The sequence below is a fragment of the Rhea americana genome, unplaced genomic scaffold (assembly GCF_003343005.1).
Source record: "Rhea americana isolate MKP2758 unplaced genomic scaffold, rheAme1 scaffold_16, whole genome shotgun sequence".
NCBI lineage: Eukaryota > Metazoa > Chordata > Aves > Rheiformes > Rheidae > Rhea > Rhea americana.
Genome location: NW_028185705.1, coordinates 3,250,492 through 3,278,240, shown reverse-complemented (window position 1 = coordinate 3,278,240; position 27,749 = coordinate 3,250,492). Strand labels below are relative to the sequence as shown.

Sequence of the window (27,749 nt, the reverse complement as noted above, 5' to 3'; positions counted from 1 at the left end):
GCAGCAGCTTTCTAAACACCYGTTTGCTCTATGCCATTTCCTCAGGTAAATCCTTACACTCCTTTTAAGTGTAACCCCCAAATTCAACTCACGTTAATACACAGTATTGAGTTGATTGAAACTGCATTTCTAAACTACAGGACATTTGCTAAAAGAAAGTGTCAGTCAGACCCACTATGTYGCTTTCTACTTACTTGCTGAAAATTCTATACTTCAAGAATTTAACCGAAAGGTTCACACATACTTCATTCAAAAGAATGGGTTAAATTAGAGTGACAGTGTTACGTGATGTGTAATGRTAAGTACAAGACTTCACAACTTAYCTTTTATAAGTTGGATGTTACCTGCCAATCAATACAACAGATGCTACAGGACTATAGAGTAGCCTGCTTTATCGAATTAGAATAGACAGCACTAAGATCTTAATTATTTCATATCTGTTTAAAACCTGTGCTCATGGCTGGCTCCATGAAGTAACTTAGATAAATTTTCCCAAGAATGTTTTAACCCACAAGCAGCACTACTTCTCTGCACTAGAGGTTACAGATTTGCTAGTTTTGGCAGGTAATACTTGAATTCAACACTAAAAGCATAGAAACAACCAKCTCACACAAGATGATTTTGAAAGCTGCTGTTGCTTAAAAGAAAATAAAATGGTTCCTACCTCCAGAATGAGGTGGCGTTCCACAAAGCAGCACAACTCCCTGCCCCTCTCGAACTGATACAGTGCTTCTTATTTTAGTTCTGGAGTTTTCAAGATCTGTTTTTGAAAGAAAGGTAATTCGGATATTAGGAAAGAGAAAAGCTTAAATATGCAGGCGTTGAAAGTCTTTCAACTCCAAATATGATTTAGTATGTAAATAAGTTCAATGATTTCAGTTAATTACTTGCAAAAGAAAAGGCTGTTCAACATAAATAAGGATGACAGGATTAATGGCTAATTTTATTCTTATGCTAGGTCTATACTATCAGAATATCAATAACTAGAAAAAAGTTAAAGTATAACTTAAAGATTTTCTTTGAAGCTACTGTTTCTTCTAATGAAGGATAACAACAAGATCCTACTGAGCTGCTTTAACCACCTGCAAATTAATGCTAATAACGTACTTATTCAGAAAAGAGATGCATGTCTTTAAGCAGTARAAAGAAAAAAAGGRGGGAAAAAACCCCAAAATCTCAAAACCCTACCACCTCCTTAGGGACAGAATTCCTTCCAATATTTCTAAGCTTTTACTAATGTAAGCACTTTGCATCTTGATGCACTGAAATGGGGTTCTGTCTGGCTTTAAGCCTCGTGCCATCATTTTTAGTTTTAATAAAGGTGTGGGGAGCACAGCTACCAGCTATACTTAAGTGCAAAATTCTAGGACAGTAGTATTTAACTGTAATTTTAAAATCAACTTTAGCACTAACAAATGACTCAAGATCTAAGACAGCACAGCCTCACTATATCCTTGAATTAGCTAGATATAATCAKCAATTCAAGCTGATGTTGGGACTCTATCTTAAATATTCTTCTCATGAGTAAATTCTCAATAAAAAAAACACACAGAAATGAACTTTGAGACATCAAAATTGGACATCAAAAAAAATGAGCTCACAACAAATAGCATTTCCTTCAGCTGCCTAAGATCTRGTCTCAGGAAATCCTTTGAGTGTTGTTGATAGTAATGAAGTGTATTATTACACATTATTAAAGCAAACTACAAATTAATAAACCAAACAAAACAATCCAAAAGACCAAGAAGTAAAATCAGCTGGAAGTTAAAAAAGGTTTGTTTACAACTTTGTAAAAAGATATTTTCACATACAGATGCTCAAAGACACAGAATAGTCTGTAAAACACAGCTGTCTTTATTGTGAAGTAAAAGTAGTGAGTTGACCAACAGTAGCTACTTTCTAAAATACATTATTAATATTAAGAGCAGCAGCTGGTCCAACCAAAACACTGAAGAGTAGTCTTAATGTTTCATTCAAACTCAAACATTCATATTTATTGCCACAGTATTAACATACTGTTCTATTATTTTTTGTTATTGGCCTGTAAAAAATGTAATTAAAAGAGGGGAAACATCTACAAACTATTGAGTATGTCACACATGCACAAAGCTGGCTGTCTTGCTTTAATATATTGCTACAGGCTCATTTAGTCAGCTGTTTCACAGCTGGACTGATCTCGTCAGTACTGGCTGAGTAGTGACAACATTAAACACACAGGAAATCAGCTTGTGTAGCTATGTTTTCCTAATACCATTATATCTACTAGGTCTGAARTTGCGAAGCTGCAACTAAAATTAGCTTCTAATGACAAAAACTTAAGACATCAGTTTTGCTACCAACTTTTAGACTTTTCCTAACCTAATTGTCTATTCCTAATAGACTTATTCTACTGTCATACTTCAGAGCAGAAAAGACATGGTATTTGTATGAATGGATGAAAATAGCCATTCAGTTTGATTTTTTTAAATGACTATTTACAAAAAAAGTTTTACATATAAAATATAAAATGAACTTAGATTGAATTTTGTCCACTTATACCACAACCATTCTAAGTTGTAAATCTTACACAGTATATAWTATTTTAGTAATCAAGATGACCTATTTCATCACTGCTTCCCACACATACATTCATTTATTGCAAACATACTTCTTTAAAGACTCAAGTCTTCGTGTCATCTTCCGCATCATGTTAATAGAAGGGAATTGGCCTRGAAGCAGCTCAGAAGTGGCCATGACCTGTGGAACATGGGCAGGCATGCAGAAAGGCAAGGTTTCATCATGCTGGAGGTATCCAGCTGTGACCTAGCACAGTTCTGTGGTTTGATCTGTTGTAATTTTACACTGCAGAAGTTGTTAATCATTGACTGCAGAGGAGAAATTGATTGTTACAACAGAATAATTTTTGGGGAAAAAAAAAGACACAAAGCAAAATCCACCAGAAACAAAGAATATGAGCCATATTACAACGAAAGAACATTTTTTCATTAACTGGCGGGAAGCTTTCCATATCACGTTGTAAAACAGTTTAAGTACTAGAATAATCTCACAGCTGCAGAAATATCACTACTTAATTCATTTATATATCTTTATATTCTTTATGTGTTATCTGATACCACTTTGAAAAAATGATCAAAATATCACTATGTAAAATTACTAAAACTCTGTATTAGGAAGTATTGTCCTATGAAGTCCAAACTTTTGACCTCCAAAAATATTCTCTGCTTGTATACAATATTCTGATCTCATTTTCAAGGGTTTCTGTAGCATGTTCAAAACATTGCAAAGGTCAAAGTMAGTCCTGTTCTGTGGAACAGTTAGAGTTTTTGTTTTGTTTTCTTTTGCTCGTTTTTATAAAGCTAGTATCCTAAAAGCAATAATACTAGGGAGCAGTTCTGAATCTTCTAACAAAACTGGCTATTACATGAAGTAATTGGTAAGGAACACCAAGTTCCTAAAAACCTGAGAGGTTGAATAAAATATTTTAAAAGGTGAGCAAATAACAGAAAAGATTTTTTCAGATCAATTTCTTGATCCTATCTTATCCTGCTAAAGTGTCTTAAGATGATAAAACATACTTGGAAACACAGAATAAAGAACAGGACAGAAAAAGTGACTTCAGACACGTCTCACTTCAACCTGCTAACACACAGCATCAAGTTACATCGTATTGTTGCAAGAAACCCATGTGCTGAAATTTCACCCTTAGAGATTTTGTTCTTTGTAAGTTTAGCAGAGACTGCCAGAAATCATACTGATTTTCTTTAAGTAACATACAGGGCATACAGATGCTCCTCAGTGAAGGCTATGATCTTGAAGTCCATCTCCCAGTCCAGTGGAACCTAAGCATCTAATTACATGATGATATTCATCATCAGCACATGCTCATTTACAATTCTACCATGCTTTGATAACTGTAGAACAAGGGTGCATATTCTACAAAACATRGAAAAAAGTTTTTGTAGAAGACTGACAAATTTCACAAAACAAGTTTTCTTCAGGTATGTTACTCCATTTTCTCAGTATTGCTCTCCAAATCAACTAATTAAAACAAGAGATAGCAATCTTACAGGCAGCCTTGACAGTACTCCTACATTTATATTTTATTGCTTTTTTTAACCAAACTAGCAAAAGTTCTTTTCCTAAGTAGTGCTAAGAGGATAATATCATATTCCTGTCCCTTTTTAGTGCAATAGTCCCTCAACCACAGAAATATTTATTCTATTACTTCAATAAACTCTTTCAAAATAACAGTTCATTATATATACATAATATATACGCTTGAAAAAAAATTTACAACTAGGATGCTCAAGTACCTAAGCAAGCCAAACAAACAAACTTTAATTGTTTTCTTGAATAGGTACTTCTAAAGTAGGGACTCTCCTTGTTTGATGTTAGCATCTAATTAAGTACTAGACAAAGTTACATTATTAAGAAGAAATGAAATACCAATTCCTCAGCTCTTAAGAAAAACAGCCTTAAGAACAACAGAAAAACAGCCTGAGTATACTGTAACAGCTACGYTGATAATGACAACTTCTGGAGAAGAGAGACACAGACAAGTCCCTGAAATTTTTGCTTGTTTTAAATTTTCTTGTCACCAAAACGGCTTACACGCATATGCAAACGTCATTCCTACAACTCTTACGTCCGAAATCYAACTATATAGAGATGCTTTCATGAGCATATATTATTCACTACTTTAGACAAATGCTGTATGCTGAATCTATAGTTGGCRTAATTTTAAGCTTCTTATTCTATTGAGYTAATAAAAATATTATTTCTGATACTTTGTTAACTAGAACACAGCACCTGCAGACATGTATCAATTAAGAAAAACATAAACTACTTATAGAGAAAGTGAGTCTTTCCACTGATTCTGCTAGGTTTTAGATCAAGTCTGAAAGACAAAGGCAATGGAGGATTAAAATTCTCTGTAAAAATCAGTTAGCATCTGAGGTGCAAAGGAAAGCAGAGAAATGATTATACTACAAAACTGAACATTACTCAAAACACAAAAGAGCTAGRTATTACAGGAAAGCAATGTAATTTCACAGCAACCTCTACAAAGTCTCATAATGCTGTGACACTGCTGAACTTGTTGTACTGCTGCCTTCGTATAGATAAATATTGTACTATAAGTTATATATACTAGCATAAATATTTTTGAAACTGCATTTTAGTAAGAGGGAGTGGCTTCTCTATTATTAAYGTATTTCCCTAGCATAGGAATAATGACATAGCTTCAGCAAACTTGGTTGAGGGCCAGCTCTGACACATGCCAGCTAATACAGCCCCCATCTCCTAAAAATACTGATTTCCTGGCCATCTACATACCTTCAAACTCCAGCATAGGGCAAGCTGGAAGACTTCTAACTCCCACCTCCAGGAACCTTTATTTGCATCAAACTGAAGCACTRCTAGGAAAACAACCTTCTATTTCCAGTTCAAAAAATTGCCCAAGTCTGTTTGTACAGCACCAGTCTCACCCAAAGTCCATTTGAATCAGTATCTCATCAACARAACTAAAGCTTATAAAAATGTAGCAGCCTTACACAGTACAGGTGAGGGAGGAGTACCTGTAACTTGACTCTACTATATGAAAACAAGAATGTTTAATGAATCAGGCCCCAAAAAGCTTTCCTAAAACAAACCACAAGAATATCCTGACAATACTCTGTTAAGACTCTCTATCACTCTGACAACTTGTGATTAAAAACCAAGTTTAGTGTTGGAAGAACACTAGGCCATTCATATTTTAATAGTTAAACAGATGGCTAAATGCTTTGCCAAATCTGGGTCTAATTATCTGTTTTTTTTTTTTTTTTTTTTAATAAAAAATTCCAAGAAAGAATTTCTCAAAGAAAGACTTTCTAGGACAATATACTTTTGAAGAACTGAGAATGTTGACGTCAACAGGAGGTTTTTTACTACTAACTTCACTCATCTTTCCAAAGATGGCAACTTCCTTTGAACAAATGGACATATTCTTCCATAGATTCTACGGAATACGGTTGGGTTGTCACCAGAAAAGATTGCCAGGGTWTGAGTAACCAACACCCATCATTTTCACCACCTCACTTGGTATGTAACACCTGGCAAAGAGCCATGCTGTTTTGATTASGGCCATGTGGACTATAACAGATGTAAAGATAACAAATAGCAGATACAGCAGATGACAAGACATCCTATCAACAGATGTCTTACTACAGCTGTTGTTGCACATTGACTAACAATTTAGTTTATTTTTCACAGCATAGAAATCTTACATTCTGAGACCTTGAAAATATTTATAATTCTCATGTCAAAACATTCGTTATATCTGGGTTAAAAAAAAATTATAGGAACGGCACAAGTATGTGCAGTGCTGCAAAAACRATAGGGAACGCATCTCGAATGCCATTAACAGTTAAATCCAACACAACTACTAAAAATGTATCATTGAAGGATATAACCATATTATCTTTATGGAACTGCTAGAGTGAAGTTCTAGCTTTAACAATCTGTGTAGAGTGCTTCTTTGAGAATTAGACTTTCCAAAGGCAAATCTCAACAGCTCTTCAACCCTAAGACTGCATTTCTTGCTGTGATTTGAATTCTTGAGTAGTTTTATCCATTTCTTTCTCTCCCACACCTGCTTTCTCAGCTAGCAGGCATTTACAATGAAACAAGATATCTTCCAGTCAGTAAACTACAATATCGTATTTAGAGTCTTTAGCCTAGAGAGAGAAGGGGGGGGGGGAAGAAAAAAAAGAAAAAACACACACACACACACACACACAGAACTACCCTTAATGTATGAACTACAATGGCAAAATCAACTGCACCAATTTCTTCTCCAAAACCCCTTAGATTTCATCTCTATCTCCAACTACTGTTCTCCGTTTTTAACATGATTTACTGAGAATCCTGAAAAGCTAATACATGGTTAYTGGGTTTTCACTGTTCCTGAAGAGCCTTTTCTTTATTCAACTGTCCAATCRGGATACCCTCCTTGATAAAAATATGGAGCAGTTTATTTCCTAGATCAGTGAGGTCCAGATAGGATAGAAAGTTGACTTATTAGTCRGATCTCTATCTAATACATTTTCTGAAGGGCAAAGAAAATTGCCAAACAGAAAACACAGCTCTAAGAACTGAACTCTTCTTTTGTTGATAGATCACAGCCCAGAGCAAGAACTTCACTGTAGCATCAGTTTCTGCCAAAGGRAAAATGGACATGTACATCAGGCTCCTAAAAGCAAGCTCTGTCATAACAGTGGAACTAGACTATGTCTTCCTTCCAGGTTAGGTTAAAACAGGATCTTAAATCAGTATTCTGAATTCATGCGAAGCAGGGAAACCATCATTTCAGGGTAGGCAATATTAACTAAAATTTTATCTGAGCCCCAGTTCCAGGAATTGGGCATATATACATATATATGTGTGTGTGTGTGTGTGTGTGTGTGTGTGTATATATGTGTGTGTGTGTGTGTGTGTAAATCTTTAAATTGATTTCTATGCCTTCAAAACCATTTCTAGCTACATAAGGGGCAAAAATACATTCTAAAATAAAATTGTGATAAAAGATGCTGCTGTTAGACTTCTGAGCAAACAATAACACGATGTTCATTTATTTTTAACTCTACCTTACTCTGCAAATAGCTCATAATATTTTCCAGTGATTTTTTTTCCTATTCTATTTTCCTTAGATAGGCCTTTCTGATAAGCCAACCGTGAGTCTGAGTTTTGTGGAAACAAATATTCAAGAGGAGTAAAAATTTTTAACTTCTGTGACTAACTGGGGATACTGAACTGTGTGTACATGTAATGATGATGCACGCTGAACTACTTGCAGTGTTATCCATCCAYGGAAGAAGATCTAGCATCTTTTATCTTGCCACACAATTATGTAACTGCTTAAGCACTGTAGAAAGCTTTTTCTATAGAAGTACACTTTAGGTTGAAAAATAGCACATTCTCTACTATGCTATTTCTCAACCTAAAAAACACATGGATCCATCACTTATCAAATCATTTGACTCAAAATAATGATTCAAATCATTAGATTAATAAACTTACAGAAGATGACTACTTCTATAGAAATTGYCAGTAATCTACTTGAAGTAATCCACAGAGGTGACAAACTACAAACAAAATTTTACTCTATATGGGTGAAATAGGTAAATATTTACAGATGAATTCAAAGAAATTAGAACTTTGCATTTTACTTCTGCCTCTCTTCTGCTTTCAGTTACTCCAAAAGTAACATTTTTACATCTTCATGGTATTATATTTGCCTAGTTAATATGGAGAAAGGATAGTTATTTTATTAACCACTATTTTTAGAAAGAGATAAGTGAATTTTCACATCTGACAACTAATAACTCAGACTTAATGCTCTGAACATAGCCTACGGTACCAATATTAATTGCTGCTACACTGCCCAAATCTAACATTTCTCAAGTAGTGGTATAATACACTCTTCCTTAGGTGCTCCACTACAACTGCTGCAATATCAAGCTGATTACAAAGATTTTYCAGCAGCATAAGACAGATTCTGGAGAATTACTGCAAACACTTCTGACTATAAATCACTGGTTACCAGCTAGGATTAGACTGCTTTAACAGCCTCAGAAGGACAGGACAGATAAGAGAAATGATCTACTTCTATCRCATTACCATACAGCAACACTAAAGGTGTAGCTTCATGGATGTTCAGTAGCACAAAGTAAATCAGAATATAATTTGTTCATTGGCTTTACAGTAGCCAAAAGTAGCTAAAGCAGATGGTCTGTAGTCATTTTCCTTRGAGATTTCAGGGGAAAGGGACTCTAAAGTGCATTTTTTTGCCATGATGTCATCAGCAGTTAACAGACAAGTATGACTGGTACTTTCTACCATAGATAAGGCAGAGGAAAGACATGCTACTCATCATTGTGATGCTAATAGCTCAGGTAACAATAAAAAACCGCCAAGCTCACATAAAAATGCAAGAGTAAAACAATGCGACTTGACCACTAGGAGGCACAACACYGTGCAGTCTGTGACGTAGAATGATCTTGAATACTGAAGTAAAATGATGAATATCATCCAATGAAGCCACCCTGTGTACAAGCAGTCAAAACACCTCCACACATTTAATCAAAAGCTAAAAAATACCCTACGATCTWAATTTAATATACTTTAATTGAGGACTAGAGTAGTATATTTGTGCAAGTAACACATGGAGGTAAAATAATAATAATAATCAGTTATTTGGAGTAAGAAATGCCAGAATGAACGTTGCCTAGGCTCACAAATACTGGCCAAGAGAAAACAAACAAACAAACAAACAAAGCAGTAAAATCTCAGCACCCAAGCCTTCGTTCCTGATTTGGATGGGAGTGTGTGTTGGCTTCTCTTGGTCAGGCGCATGTTGYTGTTGGGAAAACCATTGAGGAGCATTCACCCTGAAGGAGAAGCAAAGGCTGCAAAAACACAGGTCCAAATAAACAGYTACTAGGGCTGAAATGCCCTGTTCCAGCAAGCTCCAGATCCTAAAATCATATTTTTTCCTCATGTGGTCAACAACTTTCAGTTCTAGATTCAGCTTCTTGCTGCATTTCTGTYACTCCTTACATTGTCCCAGTGCTGTCCTCTCTCACCTCTACCCAATGGCTTCCAGGTCATGCCTGGCTTTCCAGTCAATTCCAACCTCATGAACTCAGGCCCAGCACATTCCTCAACTCTTTTTAAAAACCCTTTATCCCTAGTCTCAAGACTCATTCTGTCAAACCCTTAGCACTTAATTGCAACAACATCTTCATAATTCTCTCCCCAGTGCTGCTTCTTCATCCAGAGGAATTTCACATTTATGCTGTCGGGCTCCCAACATAAGGATTGGCTTATGCTCCCAATTCCAATGCTGGACTCCATTAAGTGAGTGCTATAGAAAAGTAGCAACAAACTGCAAGTTTTGGGAGCTATGAARACTTTAGGCATACTTTAACAGTATTCCTTCACCTGTAGGTAAAGACGTAAACAGGATTGTCTTGTCTAAACCTAAGGTAAACGRGGAAGGAAACACTACAGTAATGTGAAATTTCAGTTTCTACAAGGCAGTTAAGGGAACAGAAATTTATGCAGTGGTTTCTTAAATGGCTACAAGCCAATTCTACTAAAGCAGCCTAAAGCACCAGGTCTCATTTCAGAGCTACTTACTATGGGGAGTAAGTGATTTGTACCAGGGTTTTCTTTTGTTAGAAGTCAGTTCCTTGTCTCATCCAGAAATCTCTTTTCTCAAGCGCCGCTGAGTATATTTAATTAGTTTTTGACAGTCTGAATTTTCAGTGGAAGATGTCAGATTATTTTGTACTTAAGGCATGCTGCGGCAGGGACTGAACATATTGCAATTTTTGCTTAGAACTGGCTTTATATTCCTGGTAGGACATTTAAGAAGACTTGATGAGAGATCCTTGCAGTTGCTCTAACACACACAGCACGACTTATTTACACACTCTGCAACAGCTCTACTTAGCTAAAATATGTTTTCACTGTAAGTAAATTTATCTTCCTCTTGCATCCTCCCACCAACAGATTTGCAGCAGTCAGTAAAAGAAATCATTTAGAGTACCTRGCACTAGGGTAAACAAAACAGTAACCTGCAAGACTAGCACAGATTCTGCACCAGCTTTGAGTGCTAGTCTTGCAGGTTACCACTGCAAGAAGATACTAAGGGAAATATTTGAATCACACCAAGTCTTCTAAACAAAGCTAGATAGCTCAAAAGCAGCAATAAGTTTGCTATAGACTGGATAACATTTTAATTGCAATTCAGTTCTACTTTGTAACCCTTATAATATGCAGGAAAGCAAAATAGATAATCTAACCGTTGTTTCTGAAGTTTCATCTGAGAAAGATRCAAATGATCTACTTTGCAGCTTGTTTTCTGGAATTTAAAGTACTGTAAACATTACCTTAAATCCTACCAAAGAACTGCTCCTTCTAGCTACAGAAATGCACACTGAACTAAATCAGCCTGAGTGAAACTGAAAGGGGAAATCTATTGCCTGCAAKGAAGCCAAGGTTTCATTTGCTCATCTACTTGCACATCTACTTCTGCCCCTCATATCCTCCAGGAGGACAGAATCYTTCTTGGCCTTTTTAGCACACATACCAGAGCCTAAGCTTAGCTACTAAACCTCTCTAAATATTAATCATTGTTCTGACCCAGATATAATGCAGATACATTTAAAAATCAAACAGTTTAATCCCCATGTGGATAATAAATCCTGTGTTTTGATTTACAAAACCATGAACAATGATTGTTATGCAATTAAACAGAGGTAAATAGAAGATAAAATTGAATTTGGTCTTGCTCAAAATGAATTGCTACCTGGTAGTCCATTGCCTATGGAAGAAAAACAGGAGAACCTTGCAAGCATGACTTGGAATAAATTAAATTCATTACACAATGCAGTGATTTGTGATAAGTCATTCGGATTTGATTTACTTAAATTTCTTACTATGTAAGATGTCAAAGTAATCCAGGCTGCAAGGCAGACAAGTATCACAGTGTGCCCAAGTATCTTGCTTTTAACTGAAAACATAGCTGCAACACATAGTGGCTCTTTTACAGCCTCTAGGTCTCCTCACAGAGACTGGGGCATGAGATGAAGTGGTACTCATTTGTGTTTTACCCCTRCCCTGGAGTCAGTATACACTGGGAATCTGAAAGTGTGTTTAGGTTCCCCAGTTTAGACACAGACCTCAGACCTGGAATCCTGCAGACAAATTCATCAATAAAAAGGGATGTATTGCAAAGCATAAAGGTTTCTAAAAGAAACAAGAAAATAATTCCAGTGAACCACCAAATGAAAAACTAGAAGTAATAAAAATACAGGAAGGATAAGGAAGAACTAGTTAGAGAGGCTTTAGTTACTCTTAAATTCACATATAATTCTTTTGGTCATTTTCATTTAAAAGTAAATAAAGCAGCAGCACATACTATTAAGAGGTCAAGTTATAAAATAATAAAATTAAGAAAAATGGTAGATTTTTGCTAATCAAAGAGAAAGAGTATTCCAAAAAATATATAAAAAATTTCTTTCAATTTTTATTTTAAAATTGCTCTGTTCTTGAATCTTTCAGTTAAGAATAACAAGGAGAAATTGTTCTGAGCTTTTACATAACCGATGATCAAAGGAGCATGAACAATCAATATGGGAGTGCAGAAGACAAACTTAAAACTAGATATTTATAATCAATGCTTAGGCTTCCTCACTCGCTTCCCAAGTACCTACAGGACAACCGGCAAATCATGAACAACAGCTAGGTGAAAACAAAAACAAAAAACAAAACAAAAAAACAAATCCCAACAGCAAAGATGGAAAGCAGTGGCATTGTCAAAACAGTCTCTAAAAGAAACAACCTCCAAAATTACTGMTTTGATTAACTTTGTTACTAGATAAAATATTATGACGTGCAATAGAAGGAATCAATACACATACACTAGGAAAACAATCCACCAGAAGTTACAGAGAATGCAAGTTCATAAAGAGTAACCGCACTAGACAACATGGTAGCTGCCTTCTTACATGCCTGGATTTAGAACAGATAGGCCCCAGACACCAGTTGTTGCCCATCATCCATAAACTCTCTCAATCTCTCCATTCTTTTGACTTCTCATCAGCGCAACAAGATCCCAGTACAGCAGTAAYGCCAGCAGGCAGCTGTATAAACTTTCCCTTTGGAAATCTTGCATAAGAACACAGGGAAGGAGAGATGGCTTAGAAAATACACTGCAGGAGGTTGTTCCAAGCTTCAGTACAAAGAAGGTGATAACAAGGTTATCCACACCACCAACAGGTTGCTATTAGAAAGCAAACACCCATATAAGGTTCCRAGGTTTTCTTTTTTTTGTTTGTTTGTTTCAAAGATATCTTTGTAAATGGAGATACACAAAGGCACTTCTACAAAGAAGTGCTTAAGACCACTTAAGGTATCATTATGTAACTTTAACATTTAAATACAATTTAGAGATTTTTGTGTAGAGATTGACTCACTTATTTCCACAGCGAGCACTATTAGAAAAAAAAATTTATCATTTGAATAAAAATAAAAYGAATGGGGAAAAAAACAAAGGCATTTGAAATTAATGTAGTAGGTACGACTTCCATAACACTATCCTTGACTCCAGTTCTCGTAGAACGTTATTTAAAACAATAACAAGTCTCTTGAAGGAAAAGAAAGTTAGCTGGAATGATGTTGGATGATGCCTTGGTGTTGCTGTCATTGGAATCTCAGCAAAACAAGATTAAAACACATCCACCAACCCTCAGTTTGCCCCATCATCAAAAATAGAGTGCTGCTAAATACACAGCATAGGTCACACTGTGGACAAAGGGAAAAGATGCAGAGCTCTGCTGAAAATGAATAGGAAGGGTATGAACATAGCAGARAAAGGGCAAGCGTGAGTGCAGGGAAAGTGAGAGGACTTCTGCTCAACTGGTGAGTTCATTCTTTCCAGTTTACTCCATCACCTCAAAGCTAGTGCTAATGCATTAKTCAATGCACTTTTTCTTCTTTGCTCTTCTCACAGCGTCAGAGAATGAAAGAAGAAAATACATGGATGATTTGAGCACACTAATCTCCTTGGAGCAGAAAGGAATGAAACAAGATCTACAGACAATTGCATTCTGTCTGTCTTTTCTGTAATGGCATTACACTTGAATGAAAGCAAAATTACATGGAAGACTTAGTTTACTGAAGGGTCAAAGAGATGACAGCTGTGGCAGGCTGTGGTAAACCTTTAACATGCCACAGTGTACCAATGYGCACATCCTTCAATGGATGAATAAACATGGCTTAACAAGAGATTACACCTGAGCAGACAACTGCACAGATTAATAAATTCAGTATCAAACCATTCTACAACAGACAGGAAGGGGGAAGCTACCCAGAAACACATATCTGTTCTGCTATTCTATTTTTAAAAACAAATAATCTCAGTACTACTGAAGAAAGCTTAACAGATTGAAACATGTACATAAGGAGAAAACTCCCAAAACACATTGGGACCTCAAGTCTTTTTGTCAATACCTAAATAGATAGTTCAAATGACAGATGCACTACATGCAAACTGATTTTCAGTGCAAATCAATTTTTTCCATTTAGGGTGGCATAATCCTCAAAAGTATGCTGTTAACTACAATTTAATAAAAAGCCAACAACTGAAAAAAATTTCATAAAGAAGAATGAAGATTGTGCAGTCCACAGGGCTGAGAGGGGGTAATAACAGAAGAAAAATAGGTAGTGTATCTCTTCTCATAAGTAATAAGTTTTCTTGTTTATTAAATGACACTACATATGATCCATAGTCTGTGCTGTTACCATTCACTACCATATTCTATTAGAAACATTTTACATAAAGGCATTATCAATAAAAAATTCCAGTGCAACAGGAACAGTACTCCAGGTTCCATTAYTTTAAATATCTATTTTGTTTAGCAAGTATGCTAAACATATATGCTCATAATTATGCTCATAATAAACATCAGGAAACAAACTAGATAGGCTGGCAGCAAATCAGAACGTCGAACAGCTACATATAAAAAAGTGTAARTGTCTTTACTTCTATGCCTTTATTATAGAGATTCTCAGTCCCTTCTAAATCTGAAGTTCTGTGTTGTAGCCATGGGTCACTTAAGGTTAAAACTTACTATATACTTATACATTCATTTAGTGTTAGTGTAATTCAGTAAGCCACAGCTATAGCCAAGTAATGAACTTATACACCATTTTTTAACCAACCTTTCGTAGCTGGAGACTGTTGCTGTAAAACAYGTTCAAAACATTAAGTTCATTCTGGTTTTGTGAAAGTTCCAGTTTACTACTGTTTGGTTAGTCATGAAGGGTGAAAGTATGCCACAAGCACACAGATACATTTCTGTTGACTGATATATTTTTAATGTTTGATTTTGCAAGTTGTAAAGCCATGGTTGAAGGATCAAAAGGATTAAATTCCTACCAAACACAGCTATCAAATTCGATGGGCTTTAGATCAGGCTCTTAATGTGATATGTATACAAACTGTTAACTCCAAAGATTATCTAATTAATAATTTAACCTGAAAATAATTATTGCCAAGATTTTGGCAGTTAGAAATAAGKGAACAAGGGAGACTAAGTAGTAAAACTGTGAAACATGAGCAAGCTAACAAATTACATTACATAAACAATCTATTCCTCACCCACTGCTACTAACCTTCGGACATATAGGACAACCTGTCTGATAGTGAAGCTGCTTTCACCAGGATTCACATGAGAATGAACAACAGGTGGCAGACAAACAGACACAGGAAGTAGACCAAAATCCAGAAAAAAAAAAAAATCCAAAGATCATTGTTTCTTAGTCTCAGTACGAAGACTGCAGTAACTAGATTGCTTCTCTGGTTCATTGCAGGTTATGGCCTTCAGAGTTAAGCTAATAAGCARTTAAGTATCTCCATCATAGCTACAGAATAAAAACTAATTCAGGTCAATTTAAGTAACACTATTTTCCACAGCACTCCAGTTCAAAAACTTACATTAAGCAAGTCCAATCAAGTGAAATATTCAACAAGAAAAAGATTTATGGAGATGAAGCAACAGCTCCTTGTTTCAACCTCCTTTAATGCCTCAAAAAGGAAAGAAGATGCAACTAACCTATGATGTGAAACATTTTGTATAAACTGTTACTGCATTCTGATTTGGGGCTTTGTCCCTGTGATACAGAAGATYGAGATCAAAGTTCAGGAGGATTGGATTTTCATTTTAGCTAGGGGTGTAGGCTAGCCCTCAAACCTTTTGAAAGGGTTTTGCCCAGACAGTGTACCAAAGCAGAGAGGAGGTTTGGGTCTCATGAAGAACTACATTGGGAATAAACAAATGAAGTATTTTGGATATGACAAAACTATTCTTATCCTTTTTAAAAGCTATTTATTTTCTATGCCAGAAAGTCTGTTCTTTCCTCACCATACTCCCCCTCCTTCATGCTATTCATGTGCGGTCTTTGAAATAAGAGACAAGCAGATTTACATCAATTAAAAAAAAAAAGGGAAAAAAGATAGGGTTGCTATGGGAATAAGATGACAAAAAAAGGTTACTTAATCCAACATAAAAAAGACGACAACCGGAGAAAACTCAAATGGAATTGAAACTGTCACCTGAACAGATAAGGTTATGATTTGTAACAGCAGCTTTTTCTCCTTCATTTACTCTGTCCTTTTATGTAGATTTCATTTTTTTCAATCTTAACATCAATCATATATTCTGTAAATAAGATCTAAAGAAGAGCTAAAGTAATATTTTCCAATATGTTGTTTACTATTGTAATTCACTTGTATACTCAAAACTGAAACCAAATCCACTCTGAGTCAATATTATGGATGTAAATCCAGAATACGTACATGTAAAGATTCACTTTAAATACTTTTTTTTAAAAAAAGTATAGATATGGAACTTTATGTCCTTAAGCTAAAGTCTATGGCCTACAATAACATTTTCCCATAGGCACATATAYGAATTTAATTTTCCCAGAGCAGCAGTCAGTAAAGGCCATTCTTACAAGTTTTAAAGGCAGAACTGTTGCATCAGCCCCTCTCTCAAAAAGAAGCCATCATCAGCATCAGTAGTTTGTCTAAAATAATTTCTTATTAGAGCTTACTAAAATCTCTCTAGTTAGGAGAGGGGGAAAAACCCACAAGATCTGAGTCTGTCCTGTTTTAAACTGGGCTACAGTCAGTGCAACAGCATATATCTAATGTTGACACAAGACAAATGTTTCATCACATTCAAAAAATGTGGAGAAAAATATATCCGCTTTCATTACATATCCCCTATCGCTACCTTGACTCATTAAATAATATGCCACATGATTTCCCTACATAGTTAATCCAAGAAGTAAGGACAAATGTCATGAAACCTTAAAAGACCAAATTCAAAAGTCTCTCTTGGTGACAGAAAGACCAAAATTTAACCTGGAATAAAATAGCACAAAATACCCCCAAAACTTAAAAATTGAGAAGAGCTTTAGTTGATTTTTATCTGCACTTCAGCTCTACTTATGCAAAGGCCTCCTAAAATGAACACGGAGTTCATACAAAGATTCTTTAAAGTGCCACTGCAAGATTTGTTAGGATTGATTATCACCAGTATGAATCAAAACCATTTCAATATCATAACATTCACTATTTATTTACCAATAGCAGTACATTGATCAGCTGTTTCAGAAGTACTAGAGAATCCTTAATTGATTCTTACATCAAGCTATTTTAGGAATTTTTATATTCTTTCCAGARTTTTGAATACTACTTTGAGTAATCAGGATAAAATGCATTCAAAATGCACTGATCTGGGAAAACTAAACTGTTTTAATTCAGGTTCAAAGCATTTTGAACTCTTCATTGCACAACAACTGCTAGAGGCAAATAAACTGCCTAACACTACACTTTKTGGTTTTTGCTCCAGCTGCAGAGCACCTGAATAAGCAACAAATTATTTTGCAAAGCATTTGCCAGGAATGACTTTCATTTGCAGTGGACAAGATGGCATTTCAGTATTTCCATATTTGAGACCGTAGAGGAAAGGCACAAGAGCTGTGAACTTTTCTGCTTATTTTAATAGTTCATGATATGCTTCAACTCCACACACGCACCAAATAAAAAAAATAAACTAGTGATTCCTTACTTTGCATTTCTTAACAAAATGACAGTTAAGTAGGACTAAACCCTGCTGTACATTTAGAATAATTCAACAGTGACACTTCATTGTACTGATGCTTAACAATGCAGTAATTCTCCATTTTATGGTTCTTTTCATGTAGAACATACAGACTACACAAGAACTTTCTTTTCCTCACAATTTAAATGGAAACTGATAAACCACCTGTATCAGATCACAACAGTCAAGACAGGAATAGAACCCAGGTCTCCCTAATCACAGCACCTATTCTTTCACATTTTACACTGCAGGGAAACATCCAGTTGGTTTAAATAAGGAGTTCCTTGCTCCACCATTGCATAAAATTACTCCATACCTCACCCTTTACTGAGGCACTCTATTGCCTCTGTTGGATTAAAATATTCCAAATATTTATAGTGACTAGTTCAAATAAAGTGAYTTCTACATTCTAATGTTCCCTGCCCTTGAGTTCCAGCTCCTGAACACTCAAGTTTTACAAAAGAGTAAAGGATAATCAAGTGCAAACACATTCACTTACACAACATGTTAAATAACGTTCTGCTTTCTCTCCCAAGATAGCAAGTAGCGCTTGTCTAGAAAAAAACACCTACATTTTTGGCAAGAACATAGATATCTAAGATGTTTGAGCTTGTAACAAGACTCTTACAAAGTTGACAAAGTTGCAACTATTAGTTCCATCCATCCAGGCAATCCACCAAGAGATTCCACAAACAGAACTCCCAAGGCACAGAGAGTTATCACCACTCTTATTCAAATCAATAGCCTAGATATTTGATAAACAATCATTTTTAGAGGCTACTACTAAATGCACCCCAAGTTCCATAACCTTTAAGAAGAAAATATAATGGAACTACTTGTTATAATTTACAACACTTTAAATTGCACTAGAGAACTATATAAAYACAGATAGACAGCCTTTATGCCCAGTAATTTTTGCAATAACAAGACTTTATTGCAGAACAAAACACTTAAAATTAAAACTGCCAATAACCRGAACTACTCCATTCAGATATTATAAATACTGTGAGGAGCTTAATTAATGAAGGTAAACACAACATTTATCATCTTGACATGAAGCACTAGTTTGCAAGCAAGGATTCAGCATTGAAATAAGACAGTACCTACAGCAAGTAGCATATACTTTTAAAGAAAGGAAGTTTTTTTTTAGTTTGGAACACATGGTGGAAATGGATGAGACTTTTCAGAGGCAGTTCTTAAGGTCTGTCTTTGGAAAGAGGTTTATAGTATCACAGCATTTTTTACACTTAAACTAAATGTTGTAACCAATAGAATATGCCCATCATCTAAATGTCAGCTCCTATAAGTCCAGTGAACTTCGTGAAGGTCTAGTAAGTCAATGACAGTCTTTTCATTGACTTGAACAGCCTTAGGTTTAAAGCTAATAAGAAAAAAGAGGATCCTGACAAAGAAAACTGTACTTATTCCCTCACTTCCTTCAAAGTACAGGAATTACCATCATTATCTGCTGCCACTCACCTTCTTATTGATATATTGACAAAGAATAAAAATAAGCCCTAAAAAGTCTTTCTTGAAATCAGTGTGCTCCAWTGTTAAGCCAAAACCACAGAAAAGTTTGCAATGCTAAGCACAAGCATACAAAAAGAGTACAAGCTGGATTAAAAACTAYAGTTGCGGTATAGAGGCAGAAGCAAGATTTATGCTGGTTGATAGCAAAAGGTAAAACTAGGTCTTCTCTAAGCTACTGCCATCTGTCACTTCCTAAGCAAGAGGTAAGAATGGCTGCAGGAAGACAAGTTCCTGAGCTCCCAGAGTTTATATGCTAGACTTCTGCTGTATCTTTTTAAACTTAAGATTTAAAATAAAAACATCCACACACCTCTTGGGGGAAAGAAAGAAGAGTATTTAGGCTTGACAGTAGGTTGGTTTTGAAGGTAAAGGAATACCTAGAATGGTGCTTTTTAAATTTACAGTAGTAGCTCTATATTCTGTTATCAGTTTTGTATAAAGCACTCATGACACTAGAAAACTGACAGGAAAGCAGGGCTTAGGAAAGCAGTTCCTCATTTTGTAACTAATGTAATAAGCAAAGAAAATTTTGTATCAATTTAAAAAGTCTGTTGACAATATATCGACAATYCAAGCTAAACAATTCTGACAAAGTCACTATTGGCATAGGTGCACATTACATTATGATGATATATATATATATAATGTACAAAAAGAATACTACTATTCATATGTAAAACAATGTATTAAGATGAAGAATTGACCTGTCTGAACAGCTTAATTCCTAAAGAAAATTGAATATTAACAAGAGGAATGTCACAGTCTTAAGTCATGATACCTATTTATTTTTCCCACAGATGGGTTTTCACCTATACAGAAACTCATCACTAGAAACTAAATCAAAATTATAGCAAGCTCCTAACAGCTATAAGAAAATGCATGTTTTGCATAGCAGAAATTATTGGAATTCTGCCAGCGTCCAAGAGGCAAAATGCATGTTTTGCATAGCAGAAATTATTGGAATTCTGCCAGTGTCCAAGAGGCATACACTAAGAATGCACATTTATGACTGCAGCTATTCCACTATCTGCTCTTAGTCTCAACTTAAGAGAAAGAATTCACATAAATACTTCAGTATTTCTTAAGCCACTTCCTCACCTCAACCACAAGTGTAGTGGTTATCACATCTGCTTTACATGCTGAAGGTCCTGGGTTCAAGCCTCAGTGAAACCAGCACCAGGAAATCTTTGGGAGGTTGGACTAGATGATCTCCAGAGGTCCCTTCCAACCTTACCCATTCTGTGACAATTCTGTAACAAGTGATTGGTACATCTTTTGTTTTCAAAAAATACTGAAGCCAATAAAAGCACTCTAAGAGGAAACAGCATCTCACTACATAAGCTTATGCCAACTGGCATAACATGYGCACCCATGGATTCTCAGCAGGAGATTGATTTCTTAAAGAAAAGGACCACATATGCAAATGCAAGACAAAGGAAAACAGAACTGTGAATGCCAGTTTTTGTATTATTTTACAAGAGAGGAAGAAACAAAAACAGCTCCACCTGAGCATTATGAGTAACAGAAATACTCTTCATTATCATCTAACAAAGATGTTTATGGTATACCAATAGCCGTAACATGCACTCATGCACACTAGGAATCTCCAATTATCAAACATTTTAGGGAATTACATACTCCAGAATAATGAAAGTTGAGGATAAGCAAAATTCAGTTTGCAATATTGAATTTTGGATTCACAAGACAAGGAAAGCAATAAGCTTAATTCCAGACTGCCACCAGCAATTTCCTATTTTTCAAAGAAAAAAATTTGAAGGGGGGGAACCATTGAAGAGAAAGGACCCTTCAAGGTTCAGTTTATACACAGATAGGTTTGAAACACTAAGAATTAGTTCAAGTATTATCTGCACATCTATACATGCATTRGTGCCCAAAAAACTACAGAAGAACGTTACAAAGTTCTATTTTCTGTTGATTGTGATTTAAAGATTCATAAACATTCAATATTTGACTCTACTGCCTTCAACTTCCRTACGTTTAAGAGTAGGTCAACGCAGAACACTTTAGCAGTCCAAATCTACCTCTGCAATACAGATTTATTCTGCTTATAAAGTTATATTACAGAAAATGTAATAAATGTATCTATGCTTACAGTTACCAGCACTGCTTGCATAGTTACAATTCCTAGCATTACTTTTTACTTTTTTTTTCTAATTTACCATATCTGGGTTTTTGTGTTAACATACAGGTCACTATGCAAGGCAATTAAACCAACTATTTCTATATGTTGACTATGCCAACACCACAAACATGATGTTTGGAAGTTCAAAAGTAGCCAACAGTCACATGCAGTAGCAAAACTCCAAGGTGTTCCAAACTAAGGCAGACAAGCATTCTGTCTTGGCTTATCACTCTACTACCATTGTCACATACATACACACAGATGCTGTCATTTATATTCAAGAATCAATACTTACTACATTACGGACTATTTGCTCCTAGTTTTCAGCCATAATGTAACATTATCACAGTAAACTGCCTTTGATGTTAGATATACAGAGAAGCCATTAAAAACRAATTGAAACTCTGTAGTCTTTCATTGTCTTTTTGCATTATATATACTTTAATAATGAGAAGAGTGGAAACCACGGTGCCTTCCATAAATGGAACGTAGCAAGACTCATTTAAATAATCCTGCTCTGTTTTCAGCCACATACAGACTGGAGTAGTTCACTCCTAGGTAATCCAATAACAAGGCAAAGGACCATAGGACAGGGGAATTGCAGTCTTTGAGTCTACCTGAGAAAGCTACTGTTTCCTTTTTGAGCTAAACAGTTGATGCCTCATTTCATACACCCCTCTGAGAACTGAAGTCTGCACTTGAAGATTTTTGCTAGATGCAGAGTCTGATAATTTGTTCAAACCCAGGAAAATGAGACAAAACTTGTGGGACTGAAGGACTGGAGTCAAAACAGGACCCTAACCAACATACTTTGCAGGTGCCCAAATAAGCAATCTGTCCGATGTGCCACCTTAGAGCCAGTGAGTCAAACTTCTCTCTAAAGAGAAGTATTTCTATTCTCCCCATAGCATGATTTAATAGCAACTTAAGAATGAGGTCACAAATTATGCAATTGTACACACCTTTTTCTAGCAAAGATTTCACGAGCATGAAATGTACCCTCTGCCTCTTAAAGGAAGATCCAAAAGGAACATAGTACAGTCAAAATTCAAACCAAGGGGTTCCCTAAGGTTCTTTAAATTCAATCTATTGACCATAGAAAGTCTTYAGACTGTGCAAAAAGCTAAAGCAAAAAGCTTTACCACATAGAATGATAATCTTCAGTAGAAGCCATGATGCAAAGATCACATCTTTTCAGCCAAAACCACTGAACACTTGGAAACTATAGGAAAAGCTGAGATTGTTTTGTGTTAGAACTTGCAAAATTACAATACTATAAAAGATTAGAAATTGTCCAGTAAAATAGTAAGAATGTGGATTTTTCTTAATGTTATGTAGAAAATAATGAAAAGAACGATACCTTTCTATTTCACAAAAAACTCTCCCCTAAACTTAATACCAGTAAAGAGGACAGCTGTAGATTTGATGGATACATGACATTACTGAGCCTGAGGATTTAAACAGAATTTTGTTAGCATTAGATCTGCTGCATAAACAATGAAAACACTTGAATTAACAATTATATATAACATGATCTAGTTTTAAACTCACATAAAATATTAAATAAGGGATTAGAAGGAAAGCTCCCCTGTTGGCAGGCTACATTCTAAGAGGCCAAAATAGGAGCTTGGGTTCAATATCTGAGTGGTGTTTTATATTACAAGAGATAGTTACTCTTTCCTGGGACATCAGTGTTTTGAGATGCTTTGAGAATGTTCTTACCCAGCATCTGGAAAAGATGATCAATGCTCAAACTGTATATGTGCAAGACTGGAAGGAAAGAAAGCATTAGTCAGCTATTTGTCCTAATCARCAATTTAGAGGATATCAGTAATCTAGTACTCCAATTTTCATTCTTCTCTTCTTTATAGCCCTCTAAAAAGAGCTTCTAGTGGAGCTGCAAACTCATGTATGGCAAATGCCCACAAACAAGATRCCTCATATTCTAGTTACTTTGGCAGAGTCCCCAGAAGTAGCTGCACATCTTCATTCTGCAGGTCATAAGTTAACTTCCACTGCTGTTAATAACTCCAAGTCAAAGTATTGGTYTTGAAATACTTTGCTGACATAGTTAAGAGTTACATTCTTTAACTCCATTTCCATATTGTGGACTGTCAGTGCYGCTGACTTCTTTCTTTATAATTCAACCACAGGAAGTTTTTTACTTGAGTGGAGGAGTAGACAGATACTCCAAGTCATAAACATAACTGGAATCAACTCAAAACTTCACCACAGATGATCACTTAGTTTCATACTTTACTCTTGTTTCTTTATATATGCTACTAACCTCATCTTTGAGCTTGCTGTTCAGAGTAATTTAAATGTAATCATTATAAAGCATGTTTTAAAATTCCTTGCTAATAAAGTTGAAGTTTTTCCCACTAGTTTGAAACTCCAAGTATGTTTTAAGTGCTATATAGTCATTTTTCACTCCCTGAAGCAAGCCACCCAAGTAAACAAAAAGATAGCAGGATCATTAGTTATACAGATTATACAGATATAAGCAAACACTTAAAAAAAAACCACAACAACAAAAAATCCCCAAAGGCACTCTCCCCACAATCAGATATCCTCACATCTCCACTTTGATAAACTGTCAAGATTCACACAGGATAAAACTAATTCCCTTCTTCCAGTGTCCTATATCAAATTGCTTTTGGTTGAAATAAGTTCTCTACGGACTCTGAAAACGTCAGGGCTTATAAGCCAAGAACAGTAACATCTCCATTTCTGTAGAAGTGATGTTATCATAACATTAAATTGCAGACAAGACTTGCAAGAATTCTTTTGYTTATAAACAGACCATAAGAAAAAAGGGTTTTCTGTAGAAAGTCTGAATACCTACTGATCTATCTTAACGGTAGTTTAAGATAATATTCTCAAAACYTTAATAGCTTGCTTTGTTGACAGCATGCTCTTATTAAAATGAGATTTGAAACAAACTAACATACAGGATTCTACACTGTTCTGACAGTCTACTAATAGTTTAAGCTATTTAAATAAACCAGTAAAGTGAAAATTAACACATATCCAAAATCCAAAGAGTACCAAATGTCAGGATTGAGATCTTGAGCTGTAGTTTTGAGCAAGATGGGTTATACAGAACTGTTCAGACTGTTTAACAGATCATGCCTGGCCTAAGTTTTTCTGTAAATGGTGCCTGTAACTACAAATGACAGTCTCAATAACAGCAATCTAGCAACATTAGGTCAGGTATATCAAGAGGTGGTCAAGGGTTCTAAGCAGTCCTGCCCTATCAAGCCATCTGGCTTTCAGCAGTGTAAAAAGCAGCTTTTTGTTTGGCTTCTTGCTGGTCCTTCAACCTACCAACTTCCCATTGCTACTGAAATGATGTGTGGGATATACTCTAACTTAAGAGATATGAACCAAAACAGACTCAAAGGGCTAGAAAGATGAATGGGGGGGGGGAGAGAGTATGGTCCCTTAAGAAACTAGAATCACTCACACTTTAAAAATAAACAAGTTGCTAATGTTTTGATGCAGTGACTATTGCAAAGTATTCCAATAGTTCAGTAATTAGTTGAATAACAAGCATTTTTCTATTACTTCTGCTATTATTTCCTCAAAGTTCACAATATCCAATAAAAGCTTTACTAAATATATTGTTTCAAAGATACAAATCAGTAAGTCTTCACATTGCAGCCAACAGCATCCCTTTCATTACATCTCTTACTGCAGTTTCATTTGCACAGAACCACACATTTATTTCTAACTCCAGACATACCAAATGACTTCTGAAAAAGACTTAGAGTTTAGCATAAGGAACCTTCCCATTTGTCCCAAATTTTTAAGATTGCCATTCTTCATAGGCAGCAAAAAACAAAACTTACATTCACCTAAGTTGCTTTTAGAAATGACCCAAAAGAACTGAGATGACATGAAATAAAAATGTAAGACAGACTAAAGGATGAAAAATTTGTTCAACGGTGATCTATRTATGTTACCAATCTTTCATCCTTTTAGGAGGAGATCATGTAATTTTCCATCTGAACCTCTACCAAGAGTAAAAAGTGATTTGCGTGAAGCACTGAGGGTGTCACAGAGATACTCCTGGTACATGTTGCAGCTTATAGTCAAATTATGTTTGCAAACACTCATTTCCAAGTCTCCAATTGGTTATGCCTACAGTTTTCTCCATCTTACTGTKGATAACAGAAGTACCACCATCAGCAGTAACTAGGAGACCATTAAAAAAAAACTCTCCATAATATTTAAGTGCTARCCTATCCTCCAAGGTCCAAATATTACTTCATCTGTTATTTCAAAAGTTTTCCATTAAATAAGTTTCGTGTTTTTTTTTTTTAAAAAAAAAACACACAGATTTATCTATAAGATTATGGATGTTCTGCAATTAAGAATATTTACAACTTYAGTAACAGTAAAATACCTGCCATTTTCTAGTGTAACACATTTAGTCCATGTTATCTTTGAAAGAAATACTGTTTTCTAGACTCTCCTTCTCATACTATTTGTATCTTAAATATTTGTTACGATTCAAAGGTTAAAGTTGTATAAATGTTACCAAAAACTACAGGAAGATAAGGTTACGCAAGACTAACATATCAACTGAAGAATTTATAGGAAAAATTGAGATTAAGGACATGACTCTGCTGAATTCAAAGTCCAAATAGCTATCTAACACCACGACCATTACAAAGTCATTCATTCTACTACAAATATGCATGATATCAGTAATCAATTCAAGTGATCTATTGCACAAAAATTGTGCACTTCAGAAAGGTATCATAGTGTAAACATAACAGAAACAGCATTCAGCAGATAAAAATCAGCAACAAGATATTTTGAAAAAATATTTTGCCAAGTCACTCAGCTGCAAATTGGCCTTACAAGCAATTCTCCAGTGACAAAGACTGAACAGTCCTGCAACATGGTAGTAGGCATTATAGAAATTAATCTTTCATCCTTAAAGTCATTTTAGAACTACAAACACATTTTTCAACTTGAGATATTACCAGATGCAGCCCAAAGAAGCTACACAACCTGGAGTGGTACAGTTCCACTTCTTAGCTAACAGGACATTCACAACTTCCTCTTCTTCTCTAGAGGTTGATTGCTGTTGGCTAACTGTACTGTTAAAGCAGAAGAAAAAGTACAAGAATGGTACTGAGGAGCACCATAAAACACCATCTATAGTCGCTCTTGAAGGAAAAGAATTCCCTGCCATGCTCTCTTAACGCTTTGGGTTTCCTGTGGGCTGAAAGGGAATCAAACTTTTACATGACTTGAGGATTCAGCAGAACTGACCAGGGCTAGGAAAAAGACAGAATCAGCAGAAAGACAGTAACTACTCAAAGAAATAGAAAAAACACTAAGAGGTAGCTCTGCCCCTATCACTTTAAAGCAGAGAAAAAATAAAACCCCTCAGTTTAACTATGTGTACAATTTTCTGGTTTATGACTACTTTCGAAAAGCTATCTTGGAACTTCTGATATTAAAACAACAATAAGAAAATTGTACAGTAGAAGAGAATTTATATTTAAGTCTCCTGGGATWTTCTTTTCACTCAGACAGATGTTTGAACTTGTTAGGCATCACAAGCTCCAAACATTGAGTTAGCTGCGTTTTAGGTGGCAGAATGGAAAAAGTAAACCTCTGAACTGCTGAATTGGTGCAATGACAACACAACACTACTCCTCATGAACAAGCTCATTACAAAATAAACAATATTTYGACAAAAACTGCAGCAATCATCCCCAGTGACTCACAATGACAACCCTGTGTAKAAATTCCACAGATGAAAGGTTATCATTCACTGTTAAGATTTGAAACCTCTGTATTAAGCATGCTTATCTTCTGAATAACTTTACTTCATATCTGTATTTTAAACTACGTACAGTTCTATTCTCAAGTGTAGTTCAAATCTGGAATATAAAGACTTGTGTGTTATTCTAAACTGGAAGTTAGAGACCRTTGTATATTGTTACCTCCAAGAGAGCCAACAAATGACAGCAGGAACACCTGTTTCCACAATAGCCGCATCTTCATTTGCCAAAGTTTAGTAATTTTGGTTCTGCCTCAGATTATCTGAGCATTTAGTCTTCCAAGAAAAAGGTTTAACCTGTTAAAAGAACAGATACACAGGATCACCACAGGATTCTCAGTAGAATTGTTTTCCTTATAAATGCAGTTTTTAAGTGAAATTGACAGATCGATCTCTTGAAATTCCTTTTTTCTCCTCCGTTCAAGGTTCTAGTCAAAGGAATACCTACTACATTTCTTGTGTATGCCCTGTTAGAAGTTACATAATTCAGCAGGAGCACAGCTGATAGGTAAGTTGATTTTCTAGTTAGCCTGCTACTCTCTTCCAAATCTGTTAC

At 35.5% G+C, this 27,749-nt stretch overlaps 1 protein-coding gene across 1 annotated transcript in view; it reads right to left on the bottom strand.

Annotated features, from left to right (window-relative positions):
• The window catches only part of CNTN3 (contactin 3), a 79,953-nt gene extending 52,469 nt beyond the window's left edge, over positions 1-27,484 (bottom strand). The window contains exons 1-2 of the mRNA XM_085300049.1: positions 27,357-27,484; positions 665-760 (exon numbers count right to left, since the gene is read on the bottom strand). Coding sequence (XP_085156175.1) covers positions 665-760; positions 27,357-27,417 — 157 coding nt within the window. The 5' untranslated portion in view covers positions 27,418-27,484. The remainder of the gene's footprint in view (positions 1-664; positions 761-27,356) is intronic.
• Between the last annotated feature and the right edge of the window lie 265 nt (positions 27,485-27,749).